This window comes from Carcharhinus amblyrhynchos, chromosome 12 (assembly GCF_965287045.1).
Source record: "Carcharhinus amblyrhynchos chromosome 12, sCarAmb.v2.hapA, whole genome shotgun sequence".
In the NCBI taxonomy this organism is placed as follows: Eukaryota; Metazoa; Chordata; class Chondrichthyes; order Carcharhiniformes; family Carcharhinidae; genus Carcharhinus; species Carcharhinus amblyrhynchos.
The window spans coordinates 53,009,433-53,031,070 of record NC_137335.1 but is presented as its reverse complement, the minus strand read 5'-3'; the positions used below and the strand labels follow the sequence as shown (position 1 = coordinate 53,031,070).

Here is a 21,638-nt window from a genome sequence, read left to right as displayed (position 1 = left end):
CAAGCTTATCAACTGTTTCTCTCTATTTTGTTAGTATACATCTAGAAACTAAAGACCATAAATTTGGGATTATTTAAATACTGCCGGTGGTTTCACTATTGTTGTTATCCAAATAAAGTGCCTTGAAATTAACTCCACTTAAAGTGGATCTTAATATTTACGTCAGCCTTTTATAACTCTATCCATGTCACAATTGAAAGTTGTTCATGAACAATGGAGCCTATTCACTGACTATGATAGCATATAATATCCAATAACACACCAGGTATTGACCAACCTGTTCACCCAGCAGTAATTTATCCATATCCCTGAAAAAAATAAAGTTATTGTTTTGTTGAAGAATTCCTATTTTCCAGTGACTTCAGTACTATTTCCCTTCCGCTTTGTGTATCTTATCTACTGCCATTCCAGCTCAACATCCCTTAGATGCGTAAATCTGATAGCACCCTGTCTCCATAATTGCGTGTACCTGACACAACACGCATCGTGTGGTCCAGTGCTACTATATCCTAATCTGTAGAAAACAAGCGTTAGTATATAAGCAGATTTTAATAAAAGAACAGATATGGAACATAAACTGAAAACTGTATGAGGTCAAAAACAGCAAATGCTGGAAAATCTCAGCAGGTCTGACAGCGCCTGTGGAGAAACAATAGAACAAATGTTTCAAGTCAGGATGACCCTCCATCAGAGCTTTGTATGAGCTATTGTACGAGTACACCTGTTTGATACAAAGCACCTAAAGAAAGGAACACTTGTATTTGAATAGTGCCTTCCACAACCATAGGCCATCCCAATTCACTTTACAGCCAATTAAGGACTTTTAAATCATACTCACTATTGTAATGTAGGACAGCCAATTTTCAACAATAAAGTGCAGAAACTGCAATCAGGTAATGATCAGATAATCTGTTTTCCTGATGTTAGTTGATAAATATTGACAAGTACACCAGGGGAAAACGCCTTTGCTCTTCTTCAGAAATGGAGCCATTGAATCTTTTACATCCACCTGCGCGGGCCTCAGTTTAATGTCTCATCCAAAAGATATGGGCCGGTATTCTCTGGCTGTTCACATCGGCAGGATCTTCCCGCCATCGTGGGTTGACGTCAATGAGAATTTCCATTGACAACGGCAGGCCCAGAGAATCCCGCTTCTAGCAAACAACATGCCACCTCTGGCAGGCGGGAAACACATGCAGGTAGGCCGGAGAATCTCACCCATGACCTCTGACAGCACCCCGTCATCACTGCACTGAAGTATCAGCCTAAATTTTGAACCATTAAAACCCAACAGTGCAGAATGAGGCCATTTGGCCCATCGAGCCTTCACCGACCACAATCCCACCCAGGCCCTATCCCTGTAACCCCACACATTTATCTTGCTAATCCCCCAACACTAAGGTCAATTTAGCATGGCCAATCCACTTAACCCGCAATCTTTGGACTGTGGGAGGAAACAGGAGCACCTGGAGGAAACCCACACAGAACATAAGAAATAGGAGCAGGAGTAGGCCATCTGGCCCTTCGAGCCTGCCCCGCCATTCAATAAGATCATGGCTGATCTGTCGTGGCTCAGTTCCACTTTCCCGCCCTCTCCCCATAACCCTTAATCCCCTCTCTTATCAAAAACCCATCAACCCGCTTCTTAAAAATATTTAGCGAGGCAGCCTCCACCACTTCAACGGGCAGAGAATTCCAGAGATTCACCACCCTTCGAGTGAAGAAGTTCCTCCTCAACTCCGTTCTGAACTGCCCCCCCTTTAATGTGCAAACTCCACACAGACCCAAGGCCAGAATTGAACGGGGGTCCCTGGTGCTGTGAGGCAGCAGTGCTAATCACTGTGCCACCTTGTCACCTAATTCATTGTGCCTATGAATTTCTACTCCCGAAGTATATGAGCAAGATAGAAAGAGGAACAAAAATTGTTGGTTTTAGTAGGATACACTGGTATGCACCCGTGCCCTTTTCTCCCCCAAATAAATAATCTATAGTGTTACTTCTGAAGGCATCTGGTGCATGTTAACAGCATAAGAATCAGGATATAGTTATTGCGCAGGGGTAGTCCTTGTGTAACTGTCCAAGGGTGGCATAGTTCACCTCAGCAAATAAACTTAGAATTATGGCATTAAAATCCAAATTGACTCGCCTTCCAGTTTATTTTAATTGAAGATAATGGGGAGCTCATTGAACTTAGCTTCAGTGCTGGAAGAATTGTTAATTTCTGTTTAGGCTGTCCCTTTTTAAAAGAGTGTAATGTCAAGACATGCAATTATTTTTTATCTTTTAAAGGAAAATAAGGATATGGACTCGGGCAGATGGAACTAATGATATACTGCCTCTTTCACTCCATTCAGTGTTGCTTTTAGACAAGACTCTTATTTATAAAAACACAGCTTTGAAATTAGAGCAGCCTAGCTACTGATGATGGCCTTTATAAACGGTAACAAACACAGCTGGCTTGACAGTATATTGCCAAGATAGTTAGAAGGTGGCGGGTGAAAAAATAATTTTCATTAGAGAAGCATTTTGTCTGCGTAGCGGCAAGAAATGCTTTTCTGAGGCTGCTTAGTCAGGGATATCAGCCTGTTGGCAGGGAATGATTGCCAGACGAAAAACAAGGTATTATTGCACATTTTTCCCTCTTATTAGTTTGATTACATTTGCAAATCAAATCAATCCATCAGTCGTGATCAGCTGTGTTCAGAATTCAAGGAATGGTAATCTTCTTCTAATAAGATGCAAATGTGTCACATCGGTAAGTAACCAATAAATCATTGGTGTGTCATTGGCAATCATTAAATATCAGAATGAACAGTCAATTTTTAGTATTTTCAATTTGCGATATGCCTCTGGAATATAAAGATAGATGGACGTAATTACACAAACCAAACACTATTTCAGTTCATTCCAGACAGCAAATTTACTGTAAGGAATAACTTGGCTGTCATCACAGTACATTATTCCTCACAGTTCATGCAAAGTTCACAGACAAGCATGAAATGGCCATTTCTTTCCCCAATAACTGTTCAAATGGGCCATCCTTTCCATCAGAGAGCAAGCAGGCAGGGCTGGCAGGCCTTGGAAATGGAATTGGATACGAGCTGTCTGAGCCTACTAAAGTATTATAACCTCTGCACATCAGCAGATGGGAGCAATGCATCAGGCTAAGCAGGGATTCCAGGGCGAGGGCAGAGAGGGACTGGCATTTCTGACAAAAGCCCATCGGCTTTAGTATTAGACTACTGTGTAAGATTAGGTTTGCCAAGCAGTGCAGTTTTATCTTGCCTAAAGAGAGTCACCCCATGTTTTCTGCCTCTATTGCTATTCGTAAAATCCACTCATTAATAATTTCTTTTTAGTTCCTTTAAAAGTTCTACACTCTTGCTCTCAACTTCTCCCAAAATGTATTTTTTTTAAATCAGAATTTGAATATAATGTGACCAATCTAACTGAATGTCGCTGGCAAATCATAAAGTGCTCCATTGTCCTATTACTCTAGTTAGAACAAAACACATGAACTGAACAAGTGGCTCATCTGAGAATAAAGAAGCAGGCTATCCATATTTTATAACCTGCTTTAATTTTACCAGACATCGGAAGGAGGATTACTTTACGAATGGACTTTTTTAGAAAGAACTGTTATTTAATTGTCTTTTGCTGCTTACCCAATATTTCCAGCATTTAAGGTACACGTACTGGATAAATATTAGATGCTTCATTTGTTTTCTCTCTTTCTTGGTTCATTGTTTGTTGTGGAGATGCTGGGAAGGGTTAATGGAATAATCAGGTATTCCTGACTGCTTTGAGGTGTCGCTGCAAAACTAGTTGGGTAGGAAAAGATTGAGAACTTATATTTGAGGGGTATCATGAAAATGATATGGTTGTACATTTGCAAACATATTTTCATAGGTTCCATGAAATTTCTACAGATGTATGGTACAATACCTTCTATAAGTATATATACTTCTAATTACTGGTGAGGCTTTTCTTGTCTTTCAGAGTCCAAAGTTTTACTGCATTAATACGTAGAAATGGTTCACCAGGGGAATATTTGCAGCACTTTTTAATAAAAAGAGAAAAAAACCCAACAGGAACAGTATATACACAGTTGGCCCATTCCTTCATAGCAATGTTAGCTTTTGCGAGGATCCCCATCTCTCAACACATTTGTTACTGTCATACACTTGGGGTCTGTGGAGTTCTTTTAAAAAATTGCTGAATTAGCTGAAAGGAGCTATAGACTTCAAGAACAAATCTACTGGGGACTGGTGAGGGAAGAAGAAAGAGTATAACACGACATACGACAGAACAGCTAACAGATAGCTGGAGAGGGATGCCCTAATGCACAGCTGCTGCCTCCCATAGACAGCTCATCCTCTTCTTTTGTCAATCCAAAGCATTGTGGTTGCATTTGTGCGGGGATTTATAGTTTATCTTTATCTATTGCTTCATCTGTAGGTAGCTATTATAGATGCCTGGGCTGGTTATTGTTTGGGGGTGATAGATCTGTCTGTACTTCATCAAAGAAACTGGAGTAGCTAAAAGCCATTGGGTGAAGCTTATGATGAAATACGAGCCATCAGCCTCAGTAATGGCTGTAAAATTTCATAATTACATGTCCTTTATTACATTGCATAATGATCCTGAAGCAGTATGAAACAATTAATTAAGATTTTGAACCATGGCTTTTTTGAAATTAAAAGGTACTCGGTCTGTGAAATGGGGAAGTGGCTTTTCTTTAAAGCATGAAGGAGACGGGTGTTCAGGGAATCTGATATATTGAGCCTAGATTTGTAAGATGCACTGAACTAAGGAAAATTCCTCTCAAGCAATCATAAATGAAGTATTTTGTACAAAATGTAGTGTCATCGCACCCCAGATTAGACTTGTCACATCTGCCGCTTTCCAGCGCTATTTGCCTCATTCAGTGTTTTTGGTATAGCTGATAAGCATTTGAGTGACTTGGAAAATGCAGGCATTTAAAAAAAGACTGTTTCTGTTTAGCGCTTCTTTCTATCAGTATCGAAAATGGAATGCCAAAAAAATGCATCAAAATGTTTGCTTTTCCTTTCTTTTGCGTGGAACATATATACAAAAGATATCTATCTGAGTGAGCAGTGAACTTTGCTTACAAAAAAAGTTTATCCTGTTAATTGCTTTCATTTTCTGCAAAATTACAAATGACAGACTTTTAATACTATTTCCATGAACCACTGGAAGACATTTCAATATGCGATTCAGAGTTTAATGAATAAAAACATTGCCCTGTTGAAGAGTTGTATGTGAAGTCCAGTTTTTCGAGGTAATAATCTGCGAGATAAGAGGTAATTGGAAGTGACCAAATTAAAGATTACTACTTAGTTAGTTACCACTTTGGCTGGATTTACTCTGGTTGAGGATTGGATTTTGTGTGTGTGTTTATATTCATTGTCTTATTCCTAAGGTAATGCTATAAAGGCCTAAAGCTGACTGTGGCGCGATGGGAATCAGGTGATCTGGTTGGATAATGTAGATTAGGATGATGAATAAAATGGTCAGCATTTGTGAGCTGTATATCTTCTGTCACTGTTTAATGGACAATGTTGATTCAAATATCATTTCTTAAGCAAAATAGCTACTAAAAGGTGACACAGTTATAGTGAATTACCTAACAAATGCTCACATGTTGAACAGCATGGTGGCACAGTGGAGCACTGCTGCCTCACAGTACCAGGGACTTGGGTTGGATTCCCAGCTTGGATCACTGCCTGTGTGGAGTCTGCACTTTCTCCCCGTGTCTGGGTGGGTTTCCACTGGTGTTCCAGTTTCTTCCCACAGTCTGAAAGACATGCTGGTTAAGTGCATTGGCCATGTTCAATTCTCCCTCATTGTACCTGAACAGGCGTCAGAGTACGATGACATGGGGATTTTCACAGTTACTTCATTGCAGTGTTAATATAAGCCTATTTGTGATACTAATGAATAAGTAAAATGTTATCGAACCGTGCAGAAAGGAGCCATTCAACCCATCATACCTGTGTCAGCTCTTTCAGATCCAGTCATTCTCCTCCTGTTTAACCATAACCCTAAATTTTATTTCCGAACGTAGATCTAATAGTGAATATATTTTGGAAATAATGCAAAATGTCTGTTTGTCACTGAAAGAATCTGGCAGACTTTACCTAGATTATTTAAAAAGAAACATATATATGTATACAGCAGTACCTGTCTTTTACCCTTTAAAAATCTATTCTTGAGCTATTGCCATCAAATCAGAATGTAACATTTTCAGTTGATAATGCTGTAATAGAGATTGTTTTTGGTATTTGCAATTTATTTTATCTTTTTTTAATATTTGTACTAATAACAGCATAGGATTATAAACTTAGCACTTAAAAGGGTTGCATCCACAAAATAGAAATCCTGTTCATTAAGAAGGGATCTTGTTTTGATGATTAAATGGTCTTAAGTAATATTTATTTTGAAGTGGGAGGGTGATGGATGTGCAGTAATGTCTTTGCATTGTGCGCAGTAAATTCACAGAAGCGACTAGAGAGGGGTCAGCATCTCCTAAACAGCTTTTATACCAGGGGCTAAAGGAAGAATCACACAGTTTTGAAGTAATGAGCTAGAACGTTTCACTAGTTCGGAGTTATCTGATTCCATTAAAGTCATTACTAGCAGTGTGCACAGGTGCCCCCCCGCTCCCCACCAACCCCGCACCATGACCATTCCCCGGTTTCACCACCAGACTCTTGCCTGGACATTCCTGTGCGGATGCTGGCTGCCGGTTTGGACTAATAGTGTCACTCTTATATAAAAAAAATCCGGATGTTGTTGGCTCCGAACACTTGTCATTCCTTAATGGAAACAAAATAGTCCTCCCAGTAAGAAGCCCAATGTCATTTCACTACCCCATGCTGTCCTCGCAATAGTCAAATGACAGAGTGATTCTCAGTAGGAGTAATTAAAATGTAAATATTGATATTTTATTATTTGAAATTACTTTCCAGTACAGCATTTAATGTTGCTCCATCTGTGCAGCTCTGTTTAGTGGTCACTTAAGTGCAGCTCTGGGACATGAAGCAGCAGTTCAATCCTGTCATGTCAAAATGCTTGTTCCTGCTTAATTTTGATATCTAATTAAGTGGAAAAGTACAGTCCATACTGTAATCCAGGCATCTTAAACAGCTGCTTGGGTATATTTAGAATTAATCTTCGCTATGAATTGTCTTAATGTATGCAATTAAGAGTCTGCGCATTCCTAATTAGGTGTATTAGAATCATGCAGCTTACCATCCTGGTATAGACTTTGAGTTGTCTGCCTCGAGAGCAAATGATAACGCTCTTAAATGGATTGTGATAAACATGGCAGTGTTAATGCATTTTTTTTCATCCAGCATTGCTGCCGCATAGAGTTTCATCCCTTGTTTCAGTGAGATGAAAGCAGCCTCTGATAAAAGCTGAAACCACTTCAGTCTGCTCAATGGCACCAGTCTACGTATCAGTATGTCTCTGTTACACAAACTCAGGGGGATTAGGTGTTAAAATTGTCTATTTTTTTGTCATATTCCCCGTCTTTTAGCAAACAGAATTATTCAATACGTATTGAACCTTGGAAATATATTTGAAGGTAGGCTGAAAGAATGCTGCTTTGGAATTCACTTTATGGGCTTTTTTTTGCTAAATGCTAAGGGTTGCTTGGATTAAGGGTTCAAACAGATGTTTCCAAATCTCTGCGTATGTATTACCACTAATGCAGACAAACTCCTGTCCGTGGTATTATGCAGTGCAGCACATTGTGTAACCAAACTCCACTTTTCCTTTTATTAGGAAACGTCTCTCCCTTCTGTACTCTGTTGTATTATATTGCATTACAGCTAAATAGGTCTCTTCCCACATGTAGCTAGGCAATATTTAGTCAAATGATTGAGCAAAAATGCTAGTGAAACCCCATTTGCCTAGGTAACTTAACTGATGCTGCACTTCTCAGCTAGGCAATCATATAGATTTCAGTTCCTCTCTTCTTTCTCTTATCCTTTCATCCCTCCCCCCCAACCCCCCCAAATCACCTATTATACCGGGCAGTAATCTGGAAAATCCTTCCCATTGTCTGCGCCTCAGCTGCCCTGATTCCCCTGGCTGGCGGGGTGGTAAAATTGCGGTGAATGTGTTTTGTAAAGGTCCCGGGAAGTTTGTTAAGCTCAATAACTCTACACATGATCCAATTTGAAGAAGTGGGTGGGAAGGGAGGTTGCAATAAAAGAAATTTATTATACATAAAAAGTACTTCAACATTACAATTCCTGCATTTCTTATCTATAAAATTAGGGGATGGCACAGTGGTTAGCACTGCTGCCTCACAGCGCAAGGGATCCAGGTTCAATTGCAGCGTCTGATGAATGTGTGGAGTTTGCACGTCTCCTTGTGTCTGTGTGGGTTTCCTCCTGGTGCTCCAATTTCCTCCCACAGTCACAAAGATGTGCAGATTAGGTGGATTGGCCATGCTAAATTACCCCTTAATGTCCCAAGATGTATAGGTTAGGGGAATGGAAGGGTAAAAGTGCAGGGTTATGGGGATAAGGCAAGGTGCTCTGTCACAGAGCCGGTGCAGACTTGATGGGCTGAATGGCCTCCTGCACAGTATGGATTATATGGTGAAGCTTTTATCAATAGAGAACGATGTTTAAATGAAAGACCATTTTACTTGAATATTGCGTTATCAAATTTTAAAATATTATATAAGGTAGTGTCACAGGCTGACATCATGCCTGTATCATGTTAGTGCTGGAAGATATTTTTGTTTTCCCGTGGAAAATCAAAACCAGGAACGACCACTGCAATACTGAAGTCCATCAAAATTGATGAGCTGTGATTCACAATAGGACTGCCAACTGTCTCATGAGGGAATATAGAATCGCTTCTGAGACAAAGATATTGCAAATGCAACTTTCAGAATATTAGCTACTTTACTAATGTATTTTAGACTGACAGAGGCTTCACAAAAAGCTGTCTGGGGAGGAGGTAGTGCACTGCTTAATTTTTATGGTGAGCATGGCATATGCAAGAAATGCATTGCTCTGTTTCGCCATGATTGACATCATAAGTAATATTTACAAACCACCTTTTTTATGAAAATAGTGTCCATAGGTGGCACGGTGGCACAGTGGTTAGCACTGCTGCCTCATAGCGCCAGGGAGTAGGGTTCGATTCCCACCTTGGGTCACTGTCAGTGCGGATTCTGCACATTCTCCCCGTGTCTCTGTGGGCTTCCTCCAGATGCTCCGGTTTCCTCTCTCAGTCTGAAAAATATGCAGGGAAGGTGCATTTTCCGTGCTAAATTCTCCCTCAGTGTGACCAAACAGGTGCCAGAGCGTGGCAACTAGGGGATTTTCACAGTAACTCTGTTGCAGTGTTAGTGTAAGCCTACTTGTGACACTAATAAATAAACTAAAAAAAAAATCAAAAGAAAGACCTCCAGTCTAAAAGGTGTCACTCACTGACCTACACTGTACCACTGAAGCCCGAGAAACCCTGTTTAATCCTTCATTTGGGGACTTTACAGTCATCCAGATGCAATATGAGTTCAACAAATTTGGATAATATTCTCTGCCCCCAGGTTTTCAGGAGGTGATGGTTGGTGATACGTCTGTGACTCCACACCTTCTCTACACCCAGCTTTTGTTCCTTAGTTATCACATTATCTGTGTTTTGCTTTGCACCGTCATCCCTTTGGAAGTTTCAGTTGACATTCTCCCATTTTGGACCAAGTGCAGTGGTAAGTGAGCTCTGGCAGCACCTTTCCTGCTGGCAGAATGGTGGGATCCCACACCAGATTCTGCACTTGGAACTTCATTCATAGTTCACGGGTGAGTTCTCCTTTGAGTCAGCTGGCAGGACGGCAGCAGATTCATTAGCCTGGGTTCAAAGGTCCTGGTGCCATATTTAAATAACAGGCCAGAATTCTCACATTGCTCTCTCCACCCTACCTGCCGTCACCAAACCTTGCGGGATGTCAGCAAACCAGAGGGTAAAGGCTAGCAGCCTCAAGAGGAAGTCTGCACCTCGATTCAACCACCCTTTCCCCAAATCCATCACCTGCGAGGCAGTCATGCTCCACTTGCACCTTTACCCAAGGCATCTGGAGTCTTCGCGCATCTCCTTCCAGTAAATGATGTGGTATTCCTTTGGCTGTCTTGTTTGTGAGCTCTTCATGTAGCTTTGTATGGTCCAGCTTCCCTCCCCGCAGTCTTCCCTCTGTCTTCCATTGTTTGCCTTCTTCATCCACCTCCTTGGCTCTCTACCCCCCCATCATGAGCCCTCACCACTCCTTGCACAGCTCTCCTTTCACATTGCACCCCCATCCTGTCTTCATCAGGCCAACACCCCTGACCTCACCTCACACAGCACCCCCAGGTCGAATTTCACACTGTAGTTGTGTTGGCTACATAAGCCCCACAGCACAGTCTATTCCAGATAACCACTGCTGTGTGACACCAAGGAGAAGGAGATTCCTGTACTTCTCAACTCCAGGTGGTGTACTGATCCAAGACAGGAAGGTGCACGGAGCCAACAGCACGGTGTTGTCCAAGAAGACCAGCTCCCCATGGCGATGGAGGCAGAAACCAGTCTGGCCTGGCAGAGTTCAGTGCGGCACATCAGGAGCAGTGCAGGACTGCAATAGAAAGGCTTTGTTGCACTCGTCTCAAGGTCTCTTATGAACTGAGGACTGTCATATGCACACCGCTCCTTTACAATCAGCTTTGATGGCGATGCTGGTCGGACACAAAACTGAAAGGCCTGATGGGAAGCTGGCGGACGGCTGGTTTAATCAGCATTCATAAATACAATTGAATGCAAATAGCATTCTTGCCACAAGACAGCCGGAAGACTAACCTGCCATTAGCCCGCCATTGGGAGATTGCAACATGATTTTACCCTGCCTAGTTGCTGACTTTCCAACTCCCAGTAGATTCTTCACCCCTGCCCTCCACCATGGGTGGGGTTGGGAGGATATCATCTTTTTTCTCCTCGCATTCCTCGATTCTCTGCCTTTGTATTTTCTTAAAACCTGTTACATCTCAAACATTTCTGACAGAAGGTTATTGACCTCCAAACTCTGCACAAAGCTCTGTGCCAAGTCAGTGCTGGACTTCTCCAAGATCCTTGACATTGACTGCAGGCTTTCTGGCAGCCTTCCCAATACAGCAAGCGCTTTGTTGCGCACAACCATCAGCATTCTTTTATATGCTGCCCCATCAAAGTCCTCATCTGAGCTCTCTGCAGTTCTGAGCTCTCTCTCTGTAACCTTGCCCACTGCTGGCACTTGCGTATCCTTGTTCTCTGTCCTGGCTGCAAGTTGTTCATGCCTGGCGTCCCACAACGTGCATATCCCGCCTCTAATCTAACCTCCAGGATAGGCACTGCGTCAATATCTAGGCTGATTGGTAGTGATTTCTTTGATTTGATTTATTATTGTCATTTGTATTGGTATGCAGTGGGAAGTATTGTTTCTTGTGCGCTATACAGACAAATCATATCGATCGTAGAATACATGGGGAGAAGAAAAGGAGGAAGTGCAGAATGTAGTGTTACAATCATAGCTCGGGTGCAGAGAAACATCAACATAATGTAAGGCAGGTCCATTCAAAAGTTTGCTGGCAGCAGGGAAGAAGCTGTCTTGAGTCAGTTGGTAGATGATCTCAGATTTTTCCGGATGGAAGAAGGTGGAAGAGAATATGCCCAGGGTGCATGTGGTCCTTGATTATGCTGGCTGCTTTCCTGAGGCAGTGGGAAGTGGAGACAGAGTCAGTGGGCGGCACAGTGGTTAGCCCTGCTGCCTCACAGCACCAGGAACCTGGGTTCAATTCCAGTTTCAGGTCAGTGTCTGCATGGATTTCCTCCGGGTGCTCTGGTTTCCTCCCACAGTTCAAAGATTGCAGGTAAGATTGATTGCACATGCTAAATTGACCCTGGTGTCAGCGGATTAACAGGGTAAATAATTTGAGCTACGGGAGTAGGGCCAGGGTGGGATTGTGGTCGGTGCAGACTCACTGGGCAAATGACCTCTTGCTGCACTGTAGGGATTCTGTGATTCTATGAATGGATAGGAGGCTGGTTTGTGTGATGGACTGGGCTATGTTCACAACTCTTTGTAGTTTCTTGCGGTCTTGGTCAGAGCAGGAGCCATATCAAGCTGTGATCTATGACAATCAAGTGTGAACTTAAGTGGTTGTGCCATGGCTTCATCATCAAGTATTTCTCGGTAAACCTCCACTGCCTGACCAAGTTGCCCCCCTTGGATCTCGGAAAGGATAACTTAATAAGAGTACGATTGTCAGGGATAAGGGGGGAAAGTAGGAGGTGCATGTTTACATTATATTGAGCTAGTGAATCAGAAGAGATTGAAGGATGAGGGGAAAGTGAGATGTGAGAGGGAAGGTTGTGCATGAGATCACCTTTATCTTTGATGGTTTCAATCCTGCTGTTGGCCCAAACAACAACTGTCTCAATAATACAAAAAGTATCACCTCCGTAGGTGTTAGTATGGGCCGATTCATCAGTCTGTCCCTACAGCCTCGGGTCATGCCCCATCTTGTCCGGCAAGAGAGAGAGAAAGGGCAGTGTTGTCGGGAAGTTTTGTGCAATCTCTTTGGGTGATGTGCCTGGCATGCTTGACTAGCTGACAGTGTATTCAACCAGTGAAACATAGGTGGGAGGCTTGCAGAAGTGTGTGAGGGTGAAGTGAATCCTTTGAAAGTGAGAGGTGGAACCTGATTGATAGAGATTGTTGATTGGTGAGCAAAGTGGATGTGATGATTTTAAGTGATCAAGACTGCTGGTGCAGTTGCTAGAACATGCATTAGAAGATGCATTCACTCACCTTGACCATTCATCGGAGTTAATTTGAACTTCTTGCAGCACTAAGAATTCCACTGGAGCATTTGAAATCCTTGGAGCCCATCCTCTCTCCTGTGACTTTCCTCACTATTTCCTAGGTCAGGATCTCTTCAGTCTTGGTTCCCAGCACCTATTCCATCGACACTGCATCTTTTAAGAGGTGCAAGTTAACTTCGGGTGGCACAGTAGTTAGCACTGCTGCCTCACAGTGCCAGGGACCTGGGCTCAATTCTAGCTTTGGGTGACTGTGCAAATGCCACACATTCTCCCCATATCTGTGTGGATTTCTTCTGGGTGCTCCTAAGGTTTCCTCCCCCCATCCAGAAATGTGCAGGTTAGGTGGATTGGTCATGCTAAATTGCTCCTTAGTGTTCCAAGATTTGTAGGTTAGGTGGATTAGCCATGGTAAGTGTGTGGGGTTGCTGGATAGGGCAGGAGAGAGGGCCTGGGTAGGATGCTCTGTTGGCGAGTCGGTGCAGACTCGACGGGCCAAATGGCCTCCTTCTGCACTGTAGGGATTCAATGCTATAACTTTAAGCAGTCTAGGATTCCCCCCCGCTGCTGCGATGTCCTGTGAACGAACAGTGCGGTTCACGTTGGCTCAGCAGGAAATTATTCACTTACGCAGGCAACATAAAAATTGCCATGATATCTGCATTGCCATTAATAAGAATGGGTTAATCACATTGCCCGGTTTCAGGGGCTCTCCAATGTAGCCCCATTGTCTTGAGCAAGAACGTAAGCTGTGTATCTGCAGACTGGCTTAACAAAACCTTTCACCCAGCTAGTAGCATGAACATTAGTATGTTTCATATCTGTTCCACTCAACCAGAGAACAGACCTAATGAGGAAGGAGCCAGCCTGCTGATGAGCAGACAAGCATGGCCATTTTTCCACATCATTCATTGAACGGTACTGCTATTCTAACTTAACAGTTAATTTAATTGGGATAACAACCGTTAACTTTTGGAAAGAAACACTGATTTCCCTTTCATAAACACACTGCCTTTTAAATAGTTGCTTGCAAATTTATTTTGCCCTTCACACACAGATGCTTGGACTTATTTAGCTGACTGAAGTGCATCACTTCACCTATCCAAAAGTGCCAGACAAGTGCCGCTGGCATCAGCATCGCTGCTGCGGCCTGCAGCAGAACTGGGGAGACTTTGGAGTTTCCACACACGTAAATGTCAATACAGTGCCTTCTCCATCATCAGCACTAAATTCACTTTGATGCCTCTTTTCTTCTCTTTATTGATCCCTTCATGAGAACGTAGATTTGTATCTGTTAATTAATGCATCCTGCAACAGCGTTTGTATTAATCAGTCAGATAAGAAAAATTGGATGCCTGCGCCCACATGACAACCGTAAAAGTGCTGTCCTGATAAAATCATTGATAGGCCTCAATAAAAAAAAGTTCCTCCTTCCACTCAATAAACTAATCATCCTGCTTTTAATTATTAGACTGAAGATGTGTGTAGATTGGGAATGTGTAAATCTAATTATTTACCAACAGCAGTGTCTAGGTAGGGGGAAAAAAAGCTTCATCACAGAAAGGTGCTGCAGGCCACACACACAGACCATCTGGTACTTCTGTTGGGTGGGGGTGGTACTCTGGGAGTATAACAAAAGAATGAATTCTTCCCTGTTTCCCATTGAATCAGATGTGAAGTAATCTTCTTGCTAGCGGGTTGTATCAATGTTATAACACATTTCTGAGGAATCTCTCGCAATTTGAAAAGGGAATGCCATTGGCGTTATCAAACGAAGAGGCCATTTGGCAGCATACACCATGACAGCAAACAGCCACGACCCTTGAAATGCTTCTATCATGTTATCCCTGAAGACTTTAAATAGTGCAGGCTCCAGATAAAAATTACTGGGTGAAAAACTTAGAATCATCTGCGCCAATCTGTAGGGCACCACAAATGCCCTTAGAATTCTAAAATGGTGTCCACAAGCTTGTGTGGAGAATGGTGCTGGCCGCCATCTTGGTGAGGATGTTTGTGTGAGTGCAGTGAATGACTGCCGGAAGGCAGAACAAGAAGATCACAACATCAAGTAGCGTGCGATGCTGATGTGATTCCAGTCATTTTGGAGTTCAAAACTCCAGTGAGACCAGAAAATCTCCCTCAACATGTGAGAAGTTTTCACTTCAGTAAGACATCCCTTTCTTAAAACCACAAAGCTGAGCCTGTATTCAGCTGCATGATGGGTCTCCCACTGATGCTATTTAAGGGAATCACTAACTACTTCCAGTTAGTTGCTAGTTGCTTTATTCTGGCTGTTACTTCTATTTGTTTGGTACTTTTTAAATTTGTTTAATGCTACAAAATGTGACGGGGAGTAGTTATGACAGGCGCTGAAGGGATATTGCCAACTTCAAGGCTTCTGCACAAACCAGTTCCTTCTAGTCATGGATATACCAGTAGGCATTCCCTTTTAATATAGCATACTAAGAGAATGATCTGAGACTACACAAAGCAAGACAAGCCACTGGAAGAAGGAGGAAGGAGAGGAGAAGAGTTCTCAGAAGAAATCATACCCAGATAGATTACTGAGGGAACAATTTTCCTACCTAAACCTCAGCAAGAAGCAATTGCCAAAATTTTCTGCTTGTTCATGCCACTGGGATCTTCTGGTCCAGCTGATGGTGCACCCAGTTTTACCGACAGCGTGGCATGCAGTCGGTGGGAAATTCCATTGATAGTGGTGGGATCAGAAGATCCCGCTGCCAGCAAATGGCACACTGACTCCTGCCGTGGGAAATATGCCACAGGGAGACCAGAAAATCCCCATCAACATGCGGGAAATTTACACTTCAGTAAGACATCTTCACTAAAATATGTCACCTGCTACAGCTTTAACTATGGAGATTAAATATTTAATGCCTAGCTCCTTACAGGCTGGGCCTGGCGATATTTGTAATATTCTGCAGTTTGCTGTCCACTGTTACACAGGAGAGGTTACTGAGGTTGTCAACTCAATGAAAGAAACTATAGTTTATTCCCTTTTGCCATTGAGAGTCAGGTGAAGCAAGCTTATGACTATGACCAAAGATTTCCCCATGGTGCAGGGGTTATTGACTGCACACAGGTTGCTTTTCATACATTGTATGTTAACTCTACCCTATACTGGAACTGGAAGGGATTCCATCTCAACATCAGGCTGGTGTGTGACAAAAGACAGTGAAACATGAAGGTCAATGTCCTGACATTCCTGGCCCTTTTATTCTGTGCTAATCCACTGAATCAGAATGGCAAACCAAGGGGTAGAAAGGCATTCCTGCTAATGTGATAGCTGGTGGCTGGTGGGCAAGCAATACACACATGGGCAACCTGCATACCATGAAATATGATGGAGCAAATCATTGACATGCAAATGATGGAACTCCTTCCCACCCCACCATCCCCCCCCACTACCACCCCATCCCACTCCTGTCCAGACCTGGCAATCTATCATGCCTTGGTTTGCTTGTCTTGTTCCCCATATGGTGAAACCCCCACCTGCTGCTAGTTATTTCACCATCAATTACTAGGGGGCATGGGTTTAAGGTGTGTGTGGCAAGGTTTAAAGGAGATGTACGAGGCAAGTTTTTTACACAGAGGGTGGTGGGCGCCTGGAACTCACTGCTGGGGGAGGTAGTGGACGCAGATGCGATAATGACCTTTAAGGGGCATCTTGATAAATACATGAATAGGATGGGAATAGAGGGATACGGTCCCCAGCATGGTAGGGGGCTTTAGTTCACACCAGCAGCATGGTTGTTGCAAGCTTGGAGGGCCAAAGGGCCTGTTCCTGTGCTGTAATTTGCTTTGCTCTTTGTTCTCTGCAGTGGATCCCAAGGGTAACCTCGCTCTCCACCAAACTGGTACATAGTGCTATCTTTGCCCCCTCCACGGCTGCAGGTCTCTCAAGCCTGGTGTTTTGCCACGTGCGGCTCCTGTCTCTACGTTATCCTCCAGTGTACATGCAGTACTACTATCTGAACTGCTGGCTGGAAGTGTGAAATTGAGTGATGGTGTCTGTTTAACATCGCTGCTTTCACTGTGTTAAAGGGGGAAAAAAAGGCGAAAGGCTAAGATTGTTGTGCGAGAAATGAGGGGGAGGGCAAAGTAGGGGATGCATTGTTACACCAGGTACAGTTTGTAAATTAGAAGAGTATGAGATGAGAGAGAAGTGGGATTTGTGAAGGAGCTTTAAATATACTGACGCTGTCATCTTCAGTTGTTTCAGTTGCCTATCTGGTCAAAGCCTGAACAATGGCTGCCCAATAATAGCTAGAACTGCCTCTTTAAACTGTGGTTAAAATACGTACACACATCTGTCCCCCTCTGCTTAGCTCCAGCTACCTCTGGTCGTACACCATCTATTTCCTGCAAGAGAGAGGGAAGTGTGTCAGTGTGCAATCTGTTTGGCTGATGTAGTTGTCACTGTTGAATAGCTGCCCCTGTGCAATCTATGAAATGTGGCTGTGAGACTTGCAGCAGTGCTAAATGTATGAGATGAAAGTTATAACTGTCGGGTAGGAGTTCTAATTAAATGAGAGATCATTGGCAGGTGAGTGAAGGGGTGTGGTGAATTGAACAGTGAACAGTATCGGAGGCTTGTAGTTTGGTAGGATATGCAATTCAGAAATGCATTCACTGACCTTGATCCGTCGTGTGAGATCATTGAGTGTCTTGAAGATTATATCTAGATTCTCTGGGCTGAACTCTGGCAATGTCCTTCATGGTAATTTGCTCCCACTGCCTTCTGAGTGTGTATCTGGAGGGCCTCCTTGTGATCTGTGACAATAGAACATCTCTCCTACTTTCCATCTCTGCCACTCAGGCTTCCAGTACAACGTCCAAAACCATTGAAGCCTGCTGTGTCCCCATGTTGTGCCATTCTTCAATGTTTCACAGGTCAATTTCACTTTCTAACTGGCAGAATCTACTCCAGTCAAATTGCACCTCCCCCTCTGGGGGTACCTTTAAGTATTGCTTGTTATCCTTAAGTGATGTCAGGCACTCATGATGTTGGCCCCTTTGCTGATTTTTTCAGCTGTTTGTGCTAGCTGGTCCTTGAAATCATTGAAATGGCGAGGCAACTCAAAGTTGGCATCGCAATCAGTGGACCTGGGTTAATTTTGCATTGCGATCTCTGAAGTCTTCAAGGGGTATCCAATTTAACATAGATGTGCAAATCAACCTTGGAAGCCTTGCAACATCCTCAAAAACGGTGGTCACCGGATATAAAAGCCTAGGTGTCGGCAATTGCCATCTTTGACATTTGTCGGGCAGGATCAGTTCTGTGTGGATGTGTCTTAAACTCCCATGCATCTTTGCAGCATAGTCTATATTGCCTGCATGGTCCCTGATACCTCAGTTATAAGGTACCTGTAGGTAAAACATCTAATTGTGGAGTGAAAAGTATGAGGCTGATTACCAATGCGAGTATCACAGGTGGGGATGGCAACTGAGTATGTACAAAAATATGATATTTGGGACCGACAAAATGCTCTTATCGTATTTGCAGGGTCAACTTAATTCCTGCCATCTCCAATAGCTCCCGTTCTATCAAAACGGGATCATTTGAACTTTTCCGAAATGGCGTTGTTGAAAATGACAAACGTGTATGTTCAATAATCTGATGATGAATTAGGTCGTTGACAGTTGTTGCATAATTTGTTACCTTCCCTCCCTTTACCCACTCCCTTCAAATGTGTGTGAGCACTCTCACTTTGAAAGCTTGGTTAATCCCTTTTGATGATTTTATTAAGTGCTTTTGGTCTTCTCTGCCAACTGGCATTCCATTGCATGTCATTGGCAGGCCAGAAAAACCACCTCAAAAGCTGTAAACCATTCTTGTCCTGTTAATAAGATTGTAGATCTTAACAGTGAGGAGATAATAAATTAGTACTGTAGTTGGTACAAACAATAGCCTGAAAGACATATAATGAGCTGTTTGCCATTAGTGTTCTAGTTAGACAGGGATAAAGCAAACTGATTCATGTAGCGAAGCCTTCAGTGTGACAGCCTTGCCTGAACAGATGCTTTAAAACTCCCCCTCCCCTGATAAACTAGCAAGGATTTGCTATTCCGTTATCACACCTGTGTTAACATTGCCTTGCCGATTGTAAAAGCAGCGTCACTCCAATATATAATACCATTGAAAAGAAGAAGACAAAAGTTTCAGGGAAGAATAAAATATAAAGAATGTTTTAATCATATGTAACTCTATTCACACTGTACGTTCGATAATTCTCCTGCAAGACCCTCGGGCACAATCTTACTGGCCATTCATGCCACGTTCCCGCTGCAGGCGAGGTTGGAGAATTTGATGGCTAGCCAAACCTCCGTTCACTGCAGCAGGGTGGGAAAGTCCCGCCGGCGTGAAAATTGATAAGATTTCACCCATTGGGTGGGATTTTCTGGCTGCGCTCGCCCCGAAACCGGAAAATCTCACCCATGGTCCTTTCCATGGTCTGCCCCTTGCCCACTACGATTCCCGTGGAGGGTGGAACGGGGAGATCCGCCCCATTGTGTTTCAACGTTAACTTTAGATTTGTTGCCCACCTAATTCCTTGAATTGCAGCAAAATTTCTGCCTTATGTCAGTTGAATCATTCTCAGGCAAACAGTGATATCGCCACATTCATTTTTGCCACTTGGATGATCTGCGTGCTGTCCAGGAGTCAATACATCTAGTTTGCAACAGGGTGAATGGGATGAAATTCTGCCAAAAGCAATGCTTCTACTTCACCATAGTGGTAGGGGACAGTTTAATGGTAATCTCTGCCTTGCTAGAAAATAAGTAGTCCTTATCCCTGTGTTTGCACCATCAAATGATTAATCAGAGCAGCGCAGTTGAGCAATATATATTAAAATTCCGTGATATTAATGCAATATTAAATATGTGATAACACTGACAGAACAAAAATAAATTTGAAATGTTTGTCATGCTGCAAAATGAGATTGTAGTAAAACCTATAAAGTTTCCTTAGAGCCCAACCATGATTTATAGCTTTTAATCAAAGAAATGGCACTCCCTGCTCATTTAACTTCTCTCTCCACACAGATCTGAATTGTTTTCTTTGATTAATTCAGGATTTCTCCCCCCACCCACACCCCCACCAACCCAAAATAAAACCCCTCACGATATTGATAAGTCATTTGTTTTTGAGAATTGAGTCAAGTTGTATTTTGATGGGTGAGGAGAGATGTTAAGGGTGAATTGAAGTCAATTTGATATTTGTCATGATCTTATCTATATGTTTCCGCAATGCATGACATGGTAACACCGTTACATACTTTTTTTTCCCCCTTTGCAGGATTCTCCACATTATCTCTGGCTGATCAGATGAGCCTCCTCCAGAGTGCCTGGATGGAGATTCTGATCTTGGGGATTGTGTACAGGTCATTGTCTTTTGAGGATGAGCTGGTATATGCTGAAGACTACATCATGGATGAAGACCAGTCAAAGCTAGCCGGGCTCCTTGATCTGAATAACGCGATACTGCAGCTGGTAAAGAAATATAAGAGCATGAAACTGGAGAAAGAAGAGTTTGTCACCCTCAAAGCTATAGCACTTGCTAATTCAGGTTGGCACATTTGCTTGATTGTAGGCACAGTTTCAAAAAGTTATCTTTCTCGCTCCTTCTTCCCCAAACCTGTTTCATCTGTCCTGTATTGTCAAATTATCTTACGAAATTGAAATGGTGCATTATTTTTTGGTTTAAATACTGTGAACAGTTTTGGTCCCCTTAACTAAGGAAGGATATTCTGGTATTGGACAAGTCCAGAGAAGGTTCATTAGTTGATCCCAACTATAGCGGGATTTTCTTATGAGAGGTTAAGTAAGTTGGGCCTGTATTCACTGGAGTTCAGCAGAGTGACAGCTTTGTTGTGACATATAGGAATCTCTGGGGACTTAACAGGCTAGATGCTGAGAACTTGTTTCCCCTTGTGGGACTGTCTACAACCAGAGGACATAATATCAGAGTAAGGGGACACCCATTTAAGTCAAATGAGGGGGAATTTCTTCTTTTAGACGGTAGTGAATCTGTGGAATTCTTTACCACAAATGGCTATAGAGGCTGGTGATTAAATAAATTCAAGGCTGAGATAGACAGATTTTTAAACTGTAGGGGAATCGAGGGTTATGGAGCTAAAGTGGGAAAGTAGAGTTGAGTATTATCACATCAGATCAGTGATGATCTCATTGAATGGCGGAGCATACTCGATGAGCTAAACGACCTACTCCTACATCTTATGGTTTTAAATATAAGCTTAGTTTATAATGAAAAGCCATGACGTTGTATCAATTTCCTCTGTATTTTTTAAAAAAGCAAAATACTGTGGATGCTGGAAATCTGAAATTGGAAACAAAATGCTGTGAAAACACAGCAGGCCTGACAACATCTGTGGAGAGAGAAGCAGAATTAACATTTCAAATTGAATTCTTCTTCATAAATGAAGAACCCGAGACGTGAAGAAGATTCATCTTCAAATCAAAACGGCTGCTCATCGTTTCTCTTCTCTCCACGGCATGGCCAGATGTGCCAAGCTTTTGCAGCACTTTCTGTTTTCATCACCAAAGTATTCAATGTTGGGCAAAAGTAATTGACAACGTGTGCGAGAAATTGATGTCGCCAATTACAGTTCTACATAAAATCATTCAAAATTGTAAACTTAATTATGCTGCCCCTTTAGTAGAAGCAGGCCCACTGCACTGTTTCAATCTTGTTTCGGAAAGTGCTTTTGGAATTGAAATC

General features: G+C 42.6%; 1 protein-coding gene across 10 annotated transcripts in view; it reads left to right on the top strand.

Moving 5' to 3' along the window:
• The window catches only part of esrrga (estrogen-related receptor gamma a), a 265,275-nt gene that overhangs the window by 238,129 nt on the left and 5,508 nt on the right, over window positions 1-21,638 (top strand). For all 10 annotated transcript variants that reach the window (XM_080200534.1, XM_080200537.1, XM_080200531.1 and 7 more), the window contains one exon: window positions 20,196-20,465. In XM_080200534.1, coding sequence (XP_080056660.1) covers window positions 20,196-20,465 — 270 coding nt within the window. The remainder of the gene's footprint in view (window positions 1-20,195; window positions 20,466-21,638) is intronic.